General features: G+C 41.4%; 1 protein-coding gene across 2 annotated transcripts in view; it reads left to right on the top strand.

Moving 5' to 3' along the window:
• The first annotated feature begins 2337 nt into the window (after positions 1-2337).
• Positions 2338-21906, top strand: part of cad (carbamoyl-phosphate synthetase 2, aspartate transcarbamylase, and dihydroorotase) — a 113412-nt gene continuing 93843 nt past the window's right edge. For both annotated transcript variants that reach the window (XM_073057146.1, XM_073057145.1), the window contains exons 1-7: positions 2338-2688; positions 10387-10526; positions 11355-11484; positions 14028-14170; positions 15635-15776; positions 18663-18834; positions 21291-21476. In XM_073057146.1, coding sequence (XP_072913247.1) covers positions 2583-2688; positions 10387-10526; positions 11355-11484; positions 14028-14170; positions 15635-15776; positions 18663-18834; positions 21291-21476 — 1019 coding nt within the window. In that variant the 5' untranslated portion in view covers positions 2338-2582. The remainder of the gene's footprint in view (positions 2689-10386; positions 10527-11354; positions 11485-14027; positions 14171-15634; positions 15777-18662; positions 18835-21290; positions 21477-21906) is intronic.

Raw genomic sequence — 21906 nt, 5'->3', positions numbered from 1 at the left:
TAGGGAAGTACAGCTCAGAAACTGGTCCTCCGGCCCTTCTAGTCCTTGCCAAATCCATGAAAACTGCCTCCTCCCAACAACTTGCACTGGGACCATAGCCCTCCATACCCCTAGCTGTCTTATGGTTCCAGTGATCCACATTTGACTCTGATGCTGTGTGGAGTTTGCATATTTTGCTTTGACTGCGTAGGTTTCCCTGGGTGCTCTGGTCATCTCCCACACACTAAAGTCACGGTAGTGGGTAAGTTAATTGGCTACTGTAAATTACCCCGGTGTAGGGTGGCTGGGAGATTTGGGAGGGTATAAATGGGCATATGTGAATTAATAGGTGACAGGAAATAAGTTAGAGAATGGAGCTGAAGGTGGATGTAATATAGATCTGATATACCAAATAGTCCTTTTCTACTGTATATCATTAGGAAATATGACATGCATGCTGGAGCCCTTAACGTCAAGGGCAGGAACAGAACAAACTGGAAAGAAGGAGTAAAAGCCAAAGGGAGGAACATTGAGGGATGAAATGATGATGATGATAGGGGGCCCTTTCTTGGTTTAAAATTATTATTATTTGAGGATAGCAACTTTAAATTCATCAGTATTATATTGGAGGACCTGTCCTGGGCCCAGCACATAAGTGCAATTATATAGAAAACACGGCAGCACTTCTATTCCCTGAGGAGTTTGCGAGGATTCAGCATGACATCTAAAACTTTGACAAACTTCTATAGATCTTGAATGGAAAATCAAGATCCTACAAAAGGTAGTGGATACAGCCCAGTCCATTGAGTAGCTGTACATGAAACGTTGTCGCAGGAAAGCAGCATCCATCATCAAGGACCCCACCATCCAGGTCATGCTCTCTTCTCACTGCTGCCATCAGCAAGAAGGTACGGGAGCCTCAGGACTCACACTACCAGGTTCAGGAACAGTTACTACCCCTCAACCATCAGGCTCTTGAACCAAAGGGGACAACTTAATTCAACTTTACTTGACCCATCACTGAAACATTCCCACAACCCATGGACTCACTTTCAGAGAATCTTCATCTCATGGTCTTGACATTTATTGCTTATTTATTTATTATATATATATTTTTTTGTTAGCACAGTTTATTGTCTTTTGCACATTTGGTTGATCACCCAAGTTGGTGCAGTCTTTCATTGATTCTGTTATGGTTATAGTGTTGGCGCGTGTCCTAGTGGACAAGGCATCGGTCTAGTAACCTGAAGGTCACTGGTTTGAGCCTCAGCTGAGTCAGCGTGTTTGTGTCCTTGAGCAAGGCACTTAACAACACATTGCTCTGCGGCAACACCGGTGCCAAGCTGCTTGGGTCCTAGTGCCCTTCCCTTGGACCACATCGGTGGCATGGAGAGGGGAAGGCTTGCAGCTTGGGCAACTGCCAGTCTTCCATACAACCCTGCCCAGGCCTGCACCCTGGAAACCTTCCAAAGCGCAAATCCATGGTCTCATGAGACTAACGGATGCCTAATATATAAATGTTATGGTTATTATTCTATTATGGACTTATTGGTATGCCCGCAAGAAAGTGAATCTCAGGGTTGTACATGGTGACATATATGTACCTTTGGACATTGAATTTTAATATTCTCAGAATTCTATGAACACCAACCAGAAACGTCTGAACTAGACACATAGTTCTAGACTAGACAATGGGAATTGAGTACATATACCACTTGACTAGATGTGCCTTGGCATCATTCCTGATGAAGATGGCAGAGTTTGTCATTGAAACATCTGTTAAAATCAATGCCTGTACCCAGCTGGATGCCCAAGAAAAGTTATGCGACGTGGTTACTATTTGGCAATTTGGTAGTTTGAAATCTTGTGGCAAAAGACTTTTCTTGAAATGGAGACAGAGCAGGAAAATGGTGTTGAGGTAGAAGATCAGCCATGGCCTTGTGAATGGAAGAGAAGACTCAGCCACGATCTTGAGAGGAGTAGGCTGGATGGGCTGACAGGCCTGCTCCCTTCCTTTATGTTAAAATGTTTCGAGTATTTATTTGCAGTTGTGTACAAAGAGGAAAATATGTCTCAATGTAAATATCAAGTTTCACCCTCCCTGTCGAACCTCCTTGCAGATCCTTCTGTTGTCTTGAGTATGGCTGTCAAGAATAATTATACTGCACCATACTGCTGAGCTTCGCCCAAGTAAATCGCCAGAAAAATTAAATTCCTCCTTCAATATATAAGATGCCTATAACGTTGTAATTGCATAACAGGTCGTTCAGATCAATCCCAATCACTGTTACGATGCCCTTAATGCATATTCGTCCAGAGAAGTAATAAAACGACACGTCATTTCCTTTGCGAAGCGGTAGAGGGTCAGGGAGCTTCTGTGGCGCCGTGCTTTCGTTCGGCGTGGATGGGAGCAGGTCTATTTGGCACAGTCGGTTGTAGAGGGTGCTGCAGTTCATCGCACTAAGATTGCGGGTTGTTGGGGAGCGGCGGGTTTGATTCGGAGCGGTCTTTTGTCCCCGGCAGAAGCGTCTGTTGTATTTGGGATTCACGTGGCGGGCCCAGCGCAAGCGGCAGGAAGAAAGTTGCACGCCGCGCTGTAGGAGATGCCAGGCAAGCTTGTCGAGGAAATGGCCCGGCTTCATTTGGAAGACGGCTCTTCATTTGAAGGCAGGCTTTTCGGCGCAAATACCGGCGTCTCTGGCGAAGTGGGTAAGTTCAGTCGGAGTTGAGAGAACGCCGCTTTTACTCCCTGTATACTCGCTATAACAACGTGGAGATGAGTCGGTGCTGCAGAACTGACTTGTACAGTACCAGGTTAAGCGGCAGGATTTTACTGAAATCTCGTGTAGGGATTTCAGACTTAGCTTCGCCTTATGAGAGTTTTCAGTCTTCCAACTGTGATTTGTCAGTCAATTAAATACATTGAGGCTAAAATAATGAATAGGGAGAGAGGATCTTGAAGAATCAGGGGTCCCAGCCTGGGGTCCACGGACCCCTTGCTTAATGATATTCGTCCATGACATTTAAAAAAAGGGTTGGGAAGGCCTGTAGGGTCTCGACCCGAAACATCGACTTTATTAATTTCCTTAGATGCTGCCTGATGCATTTTGTATGCGATACTAGGGAGGGTTTTGCTTCTTTTAGGACTGCGTTGTTGCTGTATTGGAAAAGACCTCGTGTGCAGCTGTAAATACTTGATTTTATTACGTCTTTATACACCTCATTTGTGCATCAGCGAGTAAAAGCATTTTTCTTTCACCCCCAGAAGCCTAATTACGTCAGTAAAGTGCAAACACATAAACAATTTCAACCAAGGGACAGATGATGAGATTGTAGCTTTCTAGTTAATAGTTTGATTCTCCTTTGAGCTTTGACCTTTCTGTGCAAAAAATGGGAAATGGGAGTGGAGCTAAATTGTTTTCATTTGAAAACTGAAGTGTTTTTGTAGGGGATTCTAATGCTCGTCTGTATATAACTGCTGGAAGAATAGAGATATGTCGTCCTGAGAAAGGGTCTAGACCTGAAATGTAGGCTATCTGCTCTGCCGTAGATGCATTACGAGAATGATTCCAGGAATGAAAGGATTACTGTATGAGGAACGTCTGGCTATATTCCCTGGAGTTCAGGAGAATGAGGGGGGATCTCATAGAAACATTCCAAATGTTAAAAGGCTTGAACAGATTAGATATGGAAAAGTCATATATCCCATGGTAGGGGAGTCTCGGACAAGAGCATACGACTTAAGGATTGCAGGATGTCCTTTTAGAACTGAGATGCGGAGAAATTACTTTAATTAGAGAGTGGTACATCTGTGGAATTTGTTACCACAAGCGGCTGCGGAGGCCAAGTCATTCGGTGTATTTAAGGCAGAGATAGGTTCTTGATTAGCCAGGGCATCAAAGGGCATGGGGTGAAATCAGGGGAGTGGGGATGACTGGAAGAATTGGATCAGCCCAAGATTGAATGGCGTGCAGACTCAATGGGCCGAATGGCCTACTTCTGCTGCTATATCTTGTGGTCTTATGCTGCCTGGCCGGCTGAGTTCCTCTATCATTTTTTGTGTGTTACCATGCGTTTACTTCTAACAGACAAATCTTAGTTTTGAGATCCTAATTACTGGAGAGGAAAGTAAACTGATCTGATCTTGGCAAGTTTGTACCTTATATGTAATTGTGAATTGTGCACTAAGGTAATCTTAACTTCATATGTGATCTGTGATAGGAATTCCCACTTTACTTTTGAATTTCAAGCTTTCCACCCTTATTCTGGTTTGAAAATGTATCAGTGGTTCTTCACTGTTTGGATTAAATGCTGGGGCTACCAAACAGCATTCTGGGAGGATTTGCTTGGTTTGAGGCAGCAACATCTGCTCCAGGACAATTCAAGACAGACATCATTGCCACTGACTCTCAAATCTCAAGAAACAGGTTTTTAATTAAAATTCAGTTTTAGCATCTTAAAAAATGTTTTGTTAGCATTGGGATGATGAATCATTTTCCCATGTAAGTGAACTTGTGCTTGCATGGCTTCACCAGTTCAAAGGATGAAACAATGACTGAGCACTTTGCATTATTGCAACAATTTGATTTTTAAAAAATTGTTTCCTCTCCAAGTTTTGTACTGAACCACTTCAGGGCCAGTGAAAAGCAGTAATCAATATTCAGAATTACAATATGAAGTTGATAGTGGGCCAAAAGCCATTTCTCCTGTTGGATGGTCTTTCCAATTCCTACCATTCCTGAAGAAAATTAGGTGCCTTAATGCACTGAAGCAGTGCATAGGAATAGTGGTAAGAAGTTGAAATATTAAAATTATTTGCTGGTACTGATTGTATGCTTCTGATGCCATGATCAAAAATGTAACTAAATTCTGATACTATACCATACTAAATTCTACTTATGCAAGAAATTACTAGGTGGACTGTAGAAATGATTCAGAGATGTTCCCAAAGATTCCTTGGACCAAGTGACATTCCCAATGCCTCAACAGAATTCCGATCCTGTGACCAATCAAACTGGAGTATTTGGGATAGCATTGTGCCTTTGTTGATTTGTCAGTACCGCTTAAAAATCCAGACCAAACTGCCAAATGAGCACATCCCCTGCCAGACTATGCACTCAACTGTCTTGTTGGGCATGTCCTTTGGCAGAGTGCAGATCATACATTGAGCAAAGTACCAACGTTAAAAGGATAGGTACTGCACCCAGTTATTCTCTCAAATAGTGGTAAAAATTATTACATAGGGTGAATATAAAGGTGGTTGCTTAATTTCGGCCCAGCAATTGGACGTTGAAAAGCACGGAAAAGAACAGTGTTGTTCTTGATCTCCTCAACAACTTTGAATTTCTTGGCTCTGATTGCCTCATTTTCACCATACATGTCCAGTTCCTATACATTTCTATCCCCCATCAAGAAGGCCTTAAAAGTTCTCTGCTTCTTTCTCTACAACACGCCCAGCCATTTTCCATTCACCATCACCCTGCATCTGGTGGAGCTGGTCCTCACCCTCAACAGTTTCTCTTTTGGCTCCTCCTGCTTTCTCCAGACATGTAGACATGGGCCCCAGCTATCCCTTCCTACTCACTGGCTACATGGAACAGTCCATGTTCCAAGCATTCTCCCCGGTAGTACTCTCCAACTCTTTCTGCGCTACATAGACGACTGCATTGGTGCTGCTTTATGCATCTACGCTGAGCTCATCAATTTCATAAACTTTGCCTCCATCTTCTACCCTGCCCTTAAATTAACTTTGTCCATTTCTGACACCTCTCTCCTATTTCTTAATCTCTGGAGACTTGTGGTCTGCGGACATCCTTATAAATTTGCCTATTCCCACGGGGATCTTGACTATACCTCTTACTAACCTGTCTCCTGTAAAAATGCCATTCCCTTTTCTCAGTTCCTTCGTCTCCATCACATTTGTTATCAGGATGAGGCTTTCCATTCCAGTACTATTTGAGATATTATATCCAAGCAAAATCAAAATAACTGGTATGATGGATCGGATAGTTTGAAGTGTGTATATTTAAATGCTCGGAGTATTATGGGTAAGGCTTATGAACTTTGAGCATGGATCATACATGGAACTATGATGTTGTAGCCAATACTGAAACTTGGTTGAGAGGGGGGCAGGAATGGGTTATTAACGTACCAGGTTTTTGAAGTTTTAGAAAAGATAGAGGTGGTGGTGGTAAAAGTGGGGGGGGGGGGGTTTGCACCACTAATCAGGGACAATATCACAGTTGCACTCATGGGAGACGTAATAGAGGGGTCAGTTTGGGTAGAACTCAGGAATAGGAAGGGTGCAATCACATTGATGAGATTACACAGCAGATTCCCCCCCCCCACCCCCCCAAAAGCCACCGAGACATTGAGGAACAGATATAGAATCAGACTAAGGAAATGTTTAACAATAATATGGCAGTTGATATGGGGGATTTCAACTTCTCTAATATAAACTGGGACCACCTTAGTGAAAGGGGCTTAGATGGGGCAGAATTTCTTAGTGCATCCAGGAAGGCTTCTTAAATCTATATGTGGACAGTCCAATGGTGGTGGGGGGGGGGGGGGTGTCCATAGCGGACCTGGTGGTGGGCAACCAGCCCGGCCTGGTGACTGACCTTTCAGTTGGGGAACAGTGACCTCAACTCCTTACCTTTCAGGACAACTAGAAATAAGGATAGATATGGTTCTTGCAGGAGAGTTTTAAATTGGAGTGGAGGCAATTTACGAGGGCGTAAGGCAGGAACTAAGAAGAGTCGGGACCACCTTTGTTTTCTGGCACATCCACATCAGACATAGAGGGTATTTGAAGATCAATTGCACAGAATACAGGAAAGATATGTTCCTGTTGGAAGGAAGGACAGGGATGGAAAGATAATAGAACAGTGGATATCCAAAGAGGTGATGAATTTAGTCAAAAAGAAAAAGTATGTAAGAGGGAGTTAGATATGGCCCTTGTGGCTAAAGGAATCGGGGCTATGGAGAGAAAGCAGGTACAGGGTTCTGAGTTGGATGATCAGCCATGATCATACTGAATGGCGGAGCAGGTTCAAAGGGCTGAATGGCCTACTCCTGCACCTATTTTGTATGTTTCTGTGTAAAGCTTTGGAACTTAGGACCGAATAAAGCACATGAGGATGTGTCACTGATGAGTCTCATGTCACTTGTAGCGAGGTTGCTGGAGAAAATTCTTAGGGATAGGATGTATGAGCATTTGGAAACTCATGGCCTAATTAGAGAGAGCCAGCATGGTTTTTTGCAGGACAGGTTGTGTTTTACCAATTTGATTGACTTTTTGACCAGGTGATGAAAAAGATTGATGAGGGTAGGGCAGTGGGTGTTGTGTACAAGAATTTTGGTAAGGTGTTAGACAGATTCCCTCGTGGGAGGCGAATCCAAAAGATTCAGGCATGAGGTTCACGGTGAATTGGCTGTTTGGATTCAGAAATGGCTTGCGCATAGAAGACAGAAGGTAGTTGTTGAAGGGACTTAGTTGAGCTAGAAGTCTGTATTTAATAATGTTCCTCGTGGATCTGTGCTGTTTGTAATGTATATAAATGACCTGGCTTAAAATGTTGGGAGTAAGTTTGCTGATTATGCCAAGATCGGTGGAGTTGTGGACAGTGTAGAAGACTGGCAAATAATACAGCATGATACAAATCAATTGCAGGTATGGGCAGAGAAATGGCAGATTGCCCTGAGAAACGTGAGGTGTTGCACCTTGGTAGGGCAAATGCAAGGCGATTGCACTCTCTTAAGGCCAAGATCCTTAACAGTGTTAAGCAGAGGGATCCTGGGTTTCAAATTCATAGCTCCTTGAAAGTGGTTACACAGGTTGATGTGTTAAGAAGGCTGTTATTAGTTGTGGCATTGAGTTCAAAAGTCAAGAGGTTATGTTGCAACTTTATAAAGCCTGATTAGGCCACGTCTGAAGTATTGCATACAGTTCTGGTTGCCCTACTATAGGGAGGATGTTGAGGTTTTGGAGAGGGTGCAGAAGAGGTTTACCAGGATGCTGCCTGGTTTCGAGGGCATGTGCTATCATGAGAGGTTGGATAAGCTTGGGTTGTTTTCTCTGGAGCACCAGAGACTGAGGGGAGATCTGAGAGAGGTTTATGAGATTATGAAAGCCATAGATAGAGTGGACAGGGGGTATCTGTTTCCTGGGGTTGAAATGTCTAATACCAGAGGACATGCGTTGAAGATGGGGGGGAGGGTGTACCTTCAAGGAGGATGTGAGAGGTAAAGTTTTTTTTTACTCAGAATGGTGGATGCTTGGAATGTGATGCCTGGTGTGGTGGTAGAGGCAAATACATTAGAGGCTTTCAAGAGATGTTTGGATAGGCACATGGATACAAGGAAGATGGACAGATGGATTGTATAGGTAGGAGGGATTAGTGTTTTGGCACTTTCGATTTACTTTTTTAGCGGGTTTGACAGCATCGTGGGCCGAATGGCCTGTTCCGGTGCTGTTTTCTGCTGTCTCCTCATCAAAGGGCAGGGTTTCTCTTCGCCCACCATTGATGCTGCCTTCACCTGAATCTCCTCCATTACCCGGACATCCACACTCACTCCCATCTTCCTGCTACCTTAACAGTGATAGAATTCCTCTTGTCCTCACTTTATACTCCGAGCCCCCGTATCCAACACATCATTCTCTGCAGTTTCCAACATCTTCAACGGAGCGCACCATCAAACGCATTGTAACTCCTCCCCCACCCAGCTTTCCGCAGGGATCACTCCCTCTGTTCGTCCCTCCCCTCTAATCTCCCTCCTGGCACACATTCCTGCAAGCAGCAAAAGTGCTGCACCTGCCCATTCACCTCCTCCCTCATCTCATTCAGGGTCCCAGGCAGTCCTACCAGGTGAGGCAATGCTTTACCTGTGAATCTGTTGGAGTTGTCTGTTGTCGCTGGTGCTCCCAGTGTGGACTCCTCTGCACTGGTGAGACCCAACGTAAATTGGTGGGACCGTTTTATTGAGCGTTTCTGCTCCATCTACCGAAAGCTGGATTCTTGGTGGGGTGGCCAACCATTTTAATTCCTATCCCCATTCTGACATGTCAGTCCATGGCCTCCTCTTCTGCCAAGATGAGGCCACTCTCAGGTTGGAGGATCAGCTCCTCAAATTCTGTCCAGGTAGCCTTCAACCAGCTGGCATGAACATTGATTTCTACAACTTGTAATTTTTTTCCCTCCTCCCCTGCCCTCTTTTTCAATTCCCCATTCTGATCTCTCAGTTCTTCTGATTACCTGCCTATCATCTCCCTCTGGTACTCCTCCTTCCCTTTCTCCTATCATTCACTCTCTCATCAGGTTCCTCCATCTCCAGCCCTTTACCTTTTCCACCTATCACCTCCCAGTTTCCTACTTCACCTACTATTTGTCCTCCTTCCCCTCCCCCCACCTTATCCTGGTATCTTCTCCAGTCCTGATGAAGGGTCTTGGCCCGAAATGTCGGCAATCTACTCGTCTCCTGCTGAGTTACTCCATCACCGTGCTAGTGCAGTTACCAGTTCTGCTCTTTAATGGTAGATCAGATATTGGGCAATTATAAAAAATAAATAAATGGGACAATGCTGAAAGAAGTGTTGTACCGTGTGGAGTTCTGATTGAAAAAAATAGAATGGGTAATAGAGTAATGATTTACAACCAACATCCTGATATAGTGGACACTGAGTCAATAGTATACTGTTTGTATCCACCTCATCACAAACATTCCCTTTGTTCTTAACTCTCCCTTCATCTCTGCAAATAGGCATTCTTTTAGATTGCCTAAGACATTTCTCCACTTTCTGGAAGTTATGGACCTGTATACCAAGATCACTGCTCCAAAGTTGTCTGCCACTTACTGTATTATTCCCTCTTGCGTTTGATCTCCCCAAACAGAACACCGGTTCTGATTGAACTTCATTTACTGTATCTCTGCCCAAATTCCTAACTGATGATCTGTAGCCCTGCCCTATCCTTGGGACAACCTTCCTCACCAGCCTGTTCTTGTGGTGCCTGCATGCATATTAATCTAGATTTTAATTCAGATCTTTTTCTATTAACTTCCTGGTCTCAGAAAGTTAAAACTACTTTGAGATGGTTATCTATTGGAGTGGCAGCAGTATTTCATATTTGCAATGTCTTATAAAAGGACATGCATGTTTTGCATTATGATTGCTTTGCCCTGGTGCTTTGTTAAACTCGGGTCGTCGGTATGTTTTCTTGAGTGGGAAATTATTTTCAGTATTTTCCGTCTGTTGGTCTTTTAAAAAGTTGCTGTGAGAAGTTTTCTTGCAAACGTTAAATTTGTCGATTGTAGAGCTGTAGATTGGTGCAAACTTGAATAAAATCTGAATGTGCCTGGAACAAAAAAAAATCAACTATTTATATTTACATCAATGTATTTTCTTTTAAGTTTTCCAGACTGGAATGGTGGGTTACCCTGAGGCCCTGACGGATCCGTCATATTATTCCCAAATACTTGTCCTTACCTATCCACTAATTGGGAACTATGGTGTACCAAAGGATGAAAGTGATGAACATGAGCTCAGTAAGGTACATGATGTGGAATGGACTTTTTTTTTATATACTGATGCTTAAAATGTGTTAGTAAATGCTGGTCTAAAGCCAACTCACTCAATTTGAATATTGGATATAATAATCTGTTTTTCTTTCACAAGATTAGAGATGGGGCTGGTAGTAAATTCTCCACTTGGGCATCACAGTAGCATATCGGTTAGTGCAATGCTATTATCGGGGTGTTCCAGAGTTCGATTCTGGTGCTGTTCTGTAAGGAGTCTCTATGTCTGCCCCGTGGAATGCGTGGTTTTTCTCATGCAGTCCAAGGACATACCGGGTAGGTTAATTGGTCATTGTAAATTGTCCATTGGTTTGGTTGGGGTTAAATTGAGTTTGTCAGGCGTTACAGGGGCAGCGTGGTTCAAAGGACTGGAAGGGCTTACTCTGCGCCGTATTACTAACTAAATTGTCCACATTACTTCTGACCATGAAATTAAGTCTGTCCGGAAGAAGTTTCAAGAAACAACATTTCTCTGTCTTATCCAGAAAAAGTATAGTAAGTTTCGTTGCATATCATAGTGTATTCATCTAGTAGGCTTTTCTTTTGCCTCTGACAATAAATCTATTGCTTAAGCTCTTCATTGGTGATTTGAAGGAAAAGATGTAAAGAGAATGGTCCCTTTATTTAATTCTCATTGACCTGTTCTTTTTACATGATGTTGAAATTCGTGGTAAAGTGTTGGGAAAACAGGTTTGTATTTTAATTTTTTTTATTGCATTCTCTTTTCAATATTTTAATACTTTGTCCCTTTGTCTAATTATTTAAACAGTATTCACTGTTTAATTCATGTTTTATTTTCATAGTGGTTTGAATCATCCAAAATTTATGCTGCAGCATTGGTGATCGGCGAACATTCAGAAAACCCAAGTCACTGGAGTTCAGTCCGCTCGTTGGGCCAGTGGTTGAAAGACCAAGGAATTCCTGCATTGGAGGGTGCGTATGGGATTTCTGCAAGCAATTTCTGAATTGCAGGAAGAATTAAACTAAGATGGAAGAGGAGCGAGAAGAGTGGGATGGTTGTGGACAGAGGGAGGATAGGAATTAGATGCTGAGTGGTTTGTGTACAGGGAGGAACTGGCAGGGGTGAAAGAGCTTTAGGAGAAAACTGATTCACAAAGTTTGGGGCTAAACGGGGAAGCGGCTGCGGTACTGAACCAGAATGCATCACTGAAGGAAGAGGTTGTTAGCATTGTGAAAAAACTTTAACATGGTTAAAGAGCTGACCTGGGCTGAGTTAACTGGGTGTAGCAGGGGTGTCAAACTCATTTTAGGTCACGGGCCAGATTGAGCAAAATGCAGCTTCATGCGGGCCGGATCAGTCGGACGCGTGCGAGCGCAGCTTTCGTTGCCTCCGTTTCTTCAGCCTGCTCTCATGTGTCTCAGTCTCTGCTATAACTACAAAGTGTTTCACTTTACAAATTCCGTTTCTTATGAAGAAGACTGCCGAATAAACACTAAAAACCCTGAAAACCTGGTACCTGAATAAACTCAGCATTAGCCATATCATACGCCATAGGCGCTTCGATTACTGGGGCCAGCTTTAATAGTAATTAGATATTATCTCGCGGGCCAAAGATAATTCCACCGCAGGCCGGATTTGGCCCGTGGGCCTTGAGTTTGACATATATGAAGAGGGAACAACTCAAGGCTGATGAGACAGCGTTCGAGAACAGCACTATCACTGACATAATGCCTCATTACATTATTGATGAGGCAACTTGACAAGGATAGGTCCACGAAGTATACCCATGTACAACTAACTGGAATGTTTCTTCTCTTTCCAAACTTCCCCTCCATCCAAGTAAGGATTTTGGGACCAAATCAGAAACCTTTGCCACCAGATCTGTTGCTGGTGTAACTTCGTTTGCAAAGCTTCTTGTATCTGGTTCCCTTTGTCTGTGCTGAGAGGGTGTGCTACAATAATCGATTGTAGCCGCCGCATCTTGGGTTGTCTGCCAGTACTGTATATGAATTAAAATCCGGCTGGAAGATTATCTATCATTTTGAATTAAAACTTGTTTGAATTCAATTAACTAGTTTTCCTTCTTACACAATTATGTTTAGATAAATGTATATAGTATTAAGTGCTGTAATTCATAGTCCACTGCATTTTAACTGAATATCATGTTAGTGAAATGCAGATCACCAGTATCCTAGAGTTTGCATGTTTCTGATGCAGTCTTAAGTTATACTAACTGTATTTTTTTCTGGTTTAGTTATGAGTTGTTAAGGTGCACAAGGATTTATTTGTTTATTGCTGCTGTAACTTTGTTATCTTTTTCAATCTTTGATTCGCCTTGTTTCTTTTTCAACCTTTGTGATCTGTACTCTGTATCTCATGGCATTTGAAATGGATTTCTCAATTTGCAAAACACAAATGTTCAAGTGGAGCATATTATACCTAAACTGTTAATGGCTCATCCTGTAATGACTTTGCAGCTGTAGTCAATTTGCTGTGATCGATTGACTTGTGTAACAATCTAAATTTTTTTTTTCTGGTCTTTTGACTGGTCAGCTGCTGTTGACAAGCACATCAAAATGTTCATGCTGATCATGGGAGCTACAGCAGGAAAAGGATGATAGCTCCCTGAGCTTACATTTTGGTGCACGGTCACCCCACACAATGTGTCGCATCAATGTGAAAGACTGGGTTTGCTCTTGTGGAAATCAGGCGGTCAAGTGTAGCCACAGCTGATGTGCTGAGGTCCCATACTGATTGTACTTCACTGGGCAAAGCTGTGGGTAGAACTTTGTGTTGCATCTAAGCTTATGAGGCTTTTAAAACTTCTTAAACTTTCAAATATTATAAAAATTATATTGAATATGAATAAGTTCTAAAATTTCCTAAAAATCAGTTTAATTAAAGGCACAGAACATGTAGAAATTAATAAAACATTAAATTAAAGTCAAGTAATTAACTTACTTAATATCCAAGCTTGGAAGCTCCTAATGCCTAGGACTGACTGTGGATCAGAGTGGTGGAGATTCCCTATTGTAGTATGAGGAAATTTCTGCAAGACTTGCTCTGCCATTGGATTACATGCAAAGATGTATGAAGGAGTACAGTGACAGAATTTTTGCCATTTGACAGGAAATCGTCCCAGACTTAAAGCAGATATATGAAAGTCTGGGACCAACAAAGGATCAGCTGAATGCTGGTGGTTCCTTTTCGGAATTGCCAAGTGCAGGCATCAACCTTGGCCTGATATTTTTACATTGGTATGGATTAAAACAAATACTTCTACCAATTAGGTGCTGTGAGGCAGTGATGTTTTGTAGTTTTTTGGCAAAGAATGTTGCTGAAGATGAATTCAGTAATGCGATCACGTTTCCTCAACATATTAGTGCTCGTAGAAGGCTTGTTTGCTTGTTTGAAAAAGGCCAGCACTAACTAATTCTCTGACAATAGGGATGTACCCACACATTAGCCTGTAAGGCACTACTAAACTAACAATATTACATTGTTGAATTTGCAGGAATTGATACAAGACGCCTCACAAAGAAGATTCGGGAGAAAGGCACAATGTTAGGGAAGATTGTGATAAATGGGATAGATCCAAATACTCTTCCTTTTCATGATCCAAACAAACTAAATCTGGTGAAGGAAGTTTCCATCAAGGTAAACGTCAGAAGTGTGACTTCTAGATATGCACATTATTATTTTTATCTGCTGTACTAGTTCCATCCTCCCTGTTGCTGCTTTACAAAAGTGATCAAGTGAGGAAACTAATCTTATTTAATTGTTTATTATCATGTACTTTATTGTGGACTAAACTATTTGCAGCTTGATTCACATGTGTTCTTTCATTCATCAAGTCAGCAAATATTACTGCTGATCCTTCCTCCAAAAATGCCTCCTAACCTGCTGAGGTTATCCAGCATCATATTGCATGCACTCGCTGCTTTTAACTTTATTGATTGGCTGCTTATTTGAATTATCTGCACTGGTGGTGTAGTGGCATCCAGATCTGGATTTTGGGGTGAGAGGTCCCAAAAAGTTGCCCCCCGATGCACCAAATGAGGGCGGGAGGAATTTAACTTATTTGAATAAATTTTCACGTTTCACCATATACAGTACAACTCTGAAATTCATTTTCTTGTGGGCATACTCAGTAAATCCAAGAGCCATAATAGAATCAAAGAAAGATTGCACCCAACATGGTGGACAAGCAACCAATGTGTGCAAAAGACAACAAACTGCAAGTACCGAAGGGAAATAAATAATAATAATAAATAAATATGGAGAACATGAGATCCTTGAAAGTAAGTTTACAGGTTGTGGGAACATTTCAGTGTTGGGTGCAAATGAAGTTGCGTGAAATTATCCCCTTTGGTTCCAGAGTCTGATGGTTGAGGGGTAATAGCTGTTCCTAAACCTGGTGATGTAAGCCCTGAGGCTCTTGTACCACCTTCCTGAAATCCGCAGCGAGATTATTGATTAGCTGGGCAATTAATTTGTAAGGATGTTGCATGCACATAGGGGATCGAGCAAGGGAATTGGGACTGGAACTTGATTGTTGTATGGAGAGCTGCCATGGTTTCTTATGTTGTGGAATTCTCTGGGATTCATGCCACTGGGTATATCCCTACACTCTGTTCAACTTGTGAGGGTTGCATGTAGTGGTTAGAAACTGATTTTCAGGAGCATGGTGAGGGGGAGTCGGAGGAGAAATGGCGATAGGAAAAATAATAGATTAAGTAGTTTTTATGATATCTGCTGCTAGGAGTGTGTATGTGACTTTGAATTTTTGCCCTGTTTTTTGATCATAATACAACTAATGGGTCTGCCTCTTTTTGAAACAAAAATCTTAAAACATGAGGGCAATGTACAAGATAAAAGTTTTGCTTTTATTTTTAATTGTCCCCCATGTATCATTCATTCATTAATACTTGTAGATTTCTACTCTATTCCATAAATTTATTTATGTGCATGTATGAAATGAAAAATTACCAAGATACGTAATCGAAAGATGAAATATTTGTACAATTTTGTTAAAGTTGTGCAGTTAAAAGAAATGTGAATAAACATGTTGTGTCTAGCAAAGGGGATTTATAAATTCACTTTTCTTTATTTCACTTTCAGGAACCCAAGGTATACAATCCCTCTGGAAGTGTGAAAATCTTGGCTGTGGACTGTGGGATGAAGTATAACCAGATCAGATGCTTGTGTAAGAGGGGAGCTTCTGTAACTGTAGTACCGTGGGATTATCCTTTGAAGAGTAACGGTGAGGATAAGTCGAGAATTAAGCATTTTAAAATTTGGTTGCAACAGGAAATGGTATTCTAGTAGAACACAGAACTGTATAGCACAGTTCAAGCCTTTAAGCTTATGAAGTTGCATCAACCTTTTATCTACTCTCAAGATCAATCTAACCATTCCCTCCCACATACTCTCCATTTTCCTTTCAACCACGTGCCTATCTAAGAGTCTCTTAAATGCTCCTATGTATCTGCCTGTACCACCACCCCAGGAGTATGTTCCATGCACTCACCACTCCTTGTGTGTAGTTTTAAAAAAAAGCCTTTAACATCCCCTTCCACTATGCAGTTGTAAGGAACAGTTTGTGAACTCTTGGTTTTTTATATTAATTCATAAAATGTGGTCTGGAAGTCTCCCTGCCTTCCCTCATTGATCACTTCACACTTTTCCTGTTTGAACTTCATCTACTGCTTCTCAACCCAGCTCTGCATTCTGTCAAAGTGCCATTGTAACCTACAGCAACCTCCTACACCATCCACAATGCCATCAAACCATGTCATCTGTTGACCTATTAACCCTCCCTTTCACTTCCTCATATGTCATTTATAAAAATCACAATAAGCAGGAGTCCCAGAACGGATCCCTGAGGAGTTCCACTAGACACGGACCTGCAGGCAGAACACGCTCCATCTCTCACCTTCTGCCCTCTGTGGGCAAGCCTATTCTAAGTCCACACAGACAGGTTTCCATGGATGATGTGCTTTGACTTTCTGAGTGAGCCTATCAAGGGGAACTTGTCGAACACCTCACCGAAATCGATATACACTTCATCAAATTGTTTTGTCGTTTTGCTCAAATAATTCAATCAGCCTGATCTGCCCCTTGCAAAACTATGCTGACTATCCCTGATCAGACTATGCTTCTCAATTTACTTGTAAATCCTTTCTTTGAGAATCCTCTCTTAATAATTTGCCCACCACTGGCACAAGGCTGACAGGTCTGTAATTCCCAGGATTATAATTCCTTGAGCAAGGGAATGACATCTGCCATCCTCAGATCTTCTGGTACCACTCCTGTGGCAAATGGGGATGCAATGATCATTGCCAAGGTGCAGCAGTCTCTTCCCTTCCAGTGGTAACCTGGGCATATCTCGTCCTGCCCCAGGGATCTGTATATCTGAATGTTTCCCAGAAGTTCCAGCACTTCCACTTTCTTAACCTCAACATGTTCGAACACATTAGGCTGTTCTACACTGGTTTCGCATTTGCTAAGGTCCCTCTTACTGGTGAATACTGAAGCAATGTATTTGTTAAGGGCCTTCCCTACCTCTCTGACCCCGGACACAAGTTTCCTTTTTTTAAAAGATCTGATCAGTCCCATCCTCACTCTAGTCATCCTTCCGTTCTTCACGCACGTGTAGAGTGCTTTGGGGTTTTCCTCCATCCTACTTGCCAAGACCTTCTCATGTCCCCTTCTAGATGTCCTCAGTCATTTAAGCTCCTTTCTGACTAACTTATAACTCCCAGGGCCCTACCTGATCTTTGCTTCCTAAACCTTATATATACTTTTTTCCTCTTGACTAAATGTTCCACCTCTCTTCTGAGCCATGAGTTCTTCACCCTACCATCCTTTCCCTGCCTCAACAGGACAGTCCTATCTTGCAATTTTGAAAACACTTTTAAGCATTTATACACTGGAAATCTAATTACCAGTTTGAAATGGGTTTTCATCACTTATGCTGGGAATTTTGACTCCCTTTAACTTGGAAGCTTGCAAAATTTTTTTTTATCAGCGAGAAAATCTGCAGTGTTTTTAGCTGAATGGGATTTTCCCCCCCTGTGAAGTACATGTACCGTAGATTCCGGACTATAGAGCGCACCTGATTAAAAGCCGCTGGCTCTAATTTTAGAAATAAAATCAATTTTTTACTTGTACAGGCCGCACCGGATTTTCGGCCGCAGGTGTCCCACGTTGTAATATGAGATATTTACACAGAAAGATATTACACGTGAGGATTTTTTAACTTTTAATTAAATCCATATGGTAACATAAACAAATACATATTGCAAATGCTTTTTTTCGAACCGTGCCTGTAACGCGGCTACTTTTAAATATACGTTGCGTATACTTTTTTACTGAACAACATTCCAATATCTCCTAACGACTGGTAAAAAATATATATACTGCAGCCTACTAGGAAAAGTTATTGATCGCCTTTAACTTAAAAGCAGCATTCGCTCAGATCCAAAGCCGCTCCGCCGCTCCCCCCCGCCGTCCCGTTTATCGCAAACCGGTATCCCACAAGACGCGGCGAAACCGGGTGTGACGTCATAGCATCCCGCGATGTAGTACAGAAAACAAATATAGTTAAAACAGTTCTAACTTTAACTAGAAAATGAATTACTAAGCGAAAATATTATAAACTAAATAACTGCCATAAAGGCAGCACAATGCTTTTCTTCGAGTGTTTTCCATGTTGATGAGGGTGAGTACAAATGACTGATTTACAATAATTTAATTGTGAAAGTGCGCTTGATTTATCGTACAATTTCATTGGACCTCTGTGAACTACTCATCAATTTTATTGGTCTACTGTTACGAGGCAAAATGTTTTTGGCGGCATGAAAAAAATAATGTATTAGCCGCCCCGTATTAAAGGCCGCAGAGTTCAAAGCTGTTCAAAATGTGGGAAAAAAGTAGCGGCTTAAAATCCGGAATCTACGGTATTTATTCTTTTCACAATTACATGAAAGTTCAAAGTAAAGTTCCAACCAAATATTGATGATTGCTGTTTTTATTTAAAAAAAGCGCAAGAGCTTGATGTATAATTAGCCATTGCTACGTCCATATTCCTGTTTTGGAAAGGGATAATTGTTGAAAACGTACAGTAGTAATTATTTTTCTATTTCAGAATTTGATGGGTTATTTATCAGCAATGGACCAGGAGATCCAGAGTATTGTCAACAGACAATTTGCAATGTGAGAAAGATCATTTCTGAAGAAAATCCTAAGCCTTTATTTGGAATTTGTATGGGACATCAGATCCTTTCATTGGCAGTTGGAGCCAAAGTTTACAAGATGAAGTGAGTAGGCTACAAATTAGACTTGTGTTTGCACCTTTTTGGTATTTTGTGGGGGTGTATAAATTATGTGTACCTTTCTCAATGACCATGCTAGTGAAGATGCTGTCTGAATCAGCACTCTGATCAATAAAGCCCAGCTTTGATTCCTAACCTACATTGAATTGGCTGATTCCCTGTGGACTAACTATTGTCTGTTAACTTTGCAATGAGCGGGGATTTAGAGGCAAGGGTCCCATTCTTAACCAGCAGCAAGTACATGTGGAATATCCCACTGCCTTGAGCAATCTTTCTCTAGTGCTCTGCTTCATGTGTAGAAGTAATACATCTGCTTTTTCAATATCTGGAGCCCTAAATATTCCAAGTATACTACCAATTTGTTGTTTTCACTTCAGTATTCACTGTTCACCAAGGAATTCCTGCACCAAAGAGACCAGATGTTGGCTGGCTTATTGATCAGCAGATCATCTTGATTCCTTTTGTATCCTTGTTCCGAATTCCCAAACTTCTAGTGTTCATAATTTTCAATTCTTTCTGTACCTCTGTTAACCTACTGCCCTTGGCCTTTCGCGCTCTTCCATTGAACCACTGGTAAGCTTGACAAACATCTCTTCATTAGGCAATACTTGCCCATAATGCTTCGACTTGATTACCATCCTATTTTACCTTGGACTATCACCCCTTTTGTGATTTGATTCTGCTACCTTTCCATTCTTCCTTCCTCGTTTTGATAGATGTTTAAAACTTTAGTCAGTAAGAAACTTTTCCAGTCTTAATGACAGGTCATTCACTTGAAGTCCTAATTGACTTTGCAGCTGCTTTCTGACCTCCTGCGTAACTCAATATTTACTGTTTATCTTAATGATTGGAAAGAAAAGTGACTCAAAGTGTAAATTCAATAAAGCATTGGGCAAAGTACCTGGGAGCTGTCAAGGCTGGTGAATGTATATTCAAATTAGTACAAAGTGAGAAAAGATGTATTGTTATTGAAAGTAGCTAAAGATGTGCATTGTGCATGTTTATAGATACTTAAAGCATGACTCTGTTCAGTAAGAACAAGAAAGGTGCTGTATGTGGAGTCCAAGTATACACAGCAAAGTATGTTTTTGTTCCCACATGAATGTCATAATTCCAGTTCTGGCCAAAAAATTATTTTATCTGCAACTTTTAATGTTGTTTTCCTGACAGATTGAGCATCTTTATTTTATTTAGAGATTCAGCATGGTAACATGCTGTTCTGGCCCAATGAGTCCATGCCACCCAATTTTACCCCTGTGTCCAGTTGACCTGTGTGCCTTGGGAATGTGGGAGGAAAATGGAACACCCAGAGGAAGCCCATGCGGTCACAGGGAGAACGTATAAACTCCCCGCAGACAGTGGCAGGAATTGAACCCGTGTCACTGGCACTGTAATAGTGTTATGCTAACTGTGAGGCTACCAAAATATATTATCTATATTTCTCACAGTTATATATTCTGTTAATTTAATTTGGCTTCCATATGGGTGATCCTCATATTAACCCATTTGTTCAAATTGTAGCTATAAGTGTAAACCACTCGAATTAACTATTGCAGAATTGACAAGAGTACATTTTGCTTTTGTGTGATGTTTTGTGAGTAATGTGGTTCTCTGCCTCTTTTGAGATGAGACTTTGCCACTCTGTTAAGATTCGGCTACAAAACAGCTACATGCTGCATTTAAAAAAAATCAATCAGCAAACAGTGCTTTTCAAGAAAATTTATTATATTGCCTCAAAGGCGCATAATGATAAGAAATAGAAGCCTGAGTTCTGCTGGTAACTACTAATAGTCCCACACTGCTGGAACAGGCTGGTAATTGTCCTGGTTTAACTCCCATTTAAGAATAACGCCAGTACAGCCTTGACTTGTGCTGTTTTGTTGGAATTGTGTTTGTGGATAATAGGAAATTGTAGCTGTCTGGACTCTACTAAGAAATTTTAAAACATCCTTCCTATCAGTCTTGAAATGTGGTTTTAATTATGAATTATGCTGATGACTTCCACAGACATATTTTCATTTTAGTGTACGGTGAATTTGAGTTGACTGGCATCGTGCAAAATGAAAAGGTTCGGCGTATGGTGCTGTTTATTGTAATTTGTCTGGTATTTATAAGAATGTTTACATAATTTGATAAAATAGTTTATCATTCTTACAGCTTTCCCACAGAATTGGTGTTTTGGGGATTTGACACTTGTGGAAAAACTGGTTTCTTCAGTATTGTTTTGATTATTCATTTACCAATATACATGTACACTGAAAATTTCTCACCCTGCTAATGCAGTTAGACAGTTTTGCAAAACAAAATCCTTTATCAGCTTTCTCAGTGACCCAGCAGTCAGTGCTGTGTTCTCACAGCTTCAGTTATCTGGGTTTAATCTTAGAACTGTTATCCTGGAGTTTGTGTGTACACTGGAATGCACATTTTTTTCTTTGTTACAGGTATGGGAATCGTGGGCATAACCAGCCTTGTATTCATGAAGATACACAACGTTGCTTCATTACGTCCCAGAATCATGGCTTTGCTGTAGACCCAAACCATCTTCCAGGGGATTGGTCTGTTCTGTTCACCAATGCTAACGACCAATCCAATGAAGGAATCATTCATAATACTAAACCAATTTTCAGGTGGGTATTTTGAAAGACTACACTAATTAATCTGTCTTTTTCATTGACAGAGTGCCATTTGTGTTGTGCTTTTGATGTTATAAATTATCTCAAGCTATTTCAGAGGGAATTTCAAATGAGTCATCCTCTAATTAAACATGGGGTTGGGGGGGGGGGGGGCAGGGGGAGAGGAGTTTTGATGAGACATTATTGTCCAAAGAAATGATTAAGAATATGAGCAGCAGACAGGCTGGGCCCTGACAGAGAAGTAGAAGAAAGTGGTCTTCATGGTGTTGATGGGTTGAAATTCTCTAATCCAAATGCTGTGAAAGTTATTTGAATTGATTAACTTGTTGGTTGGTTGACGTCCATCTGTCATCAGCATCACAAGTGTGGGTTGAAGGTATGGACATCCCGAGATGCCCAGTTGTCAAGATTCCCCTCTCAGCCT

Source organism: Hemitrygon akajei, chromosome 9, assembly GCF_048418815.1.
Source record: "Hemitrygon akajei chromosome 9, sHemAka1.3, whole genome shotgun sequence".
Taxonomy (NCBI): domain Eukaryota; kingdom Metazoa; phylum Chordata; class Chondrichthyes; order Myliobatiformes; family Dasyatidae; genus Hemitrygon; species Hemitrygon akajei.
Note: the sequence above shows the minus strand (reverse complement) of the source record. Positions and strands in the feature narration are given on the sequence as shown.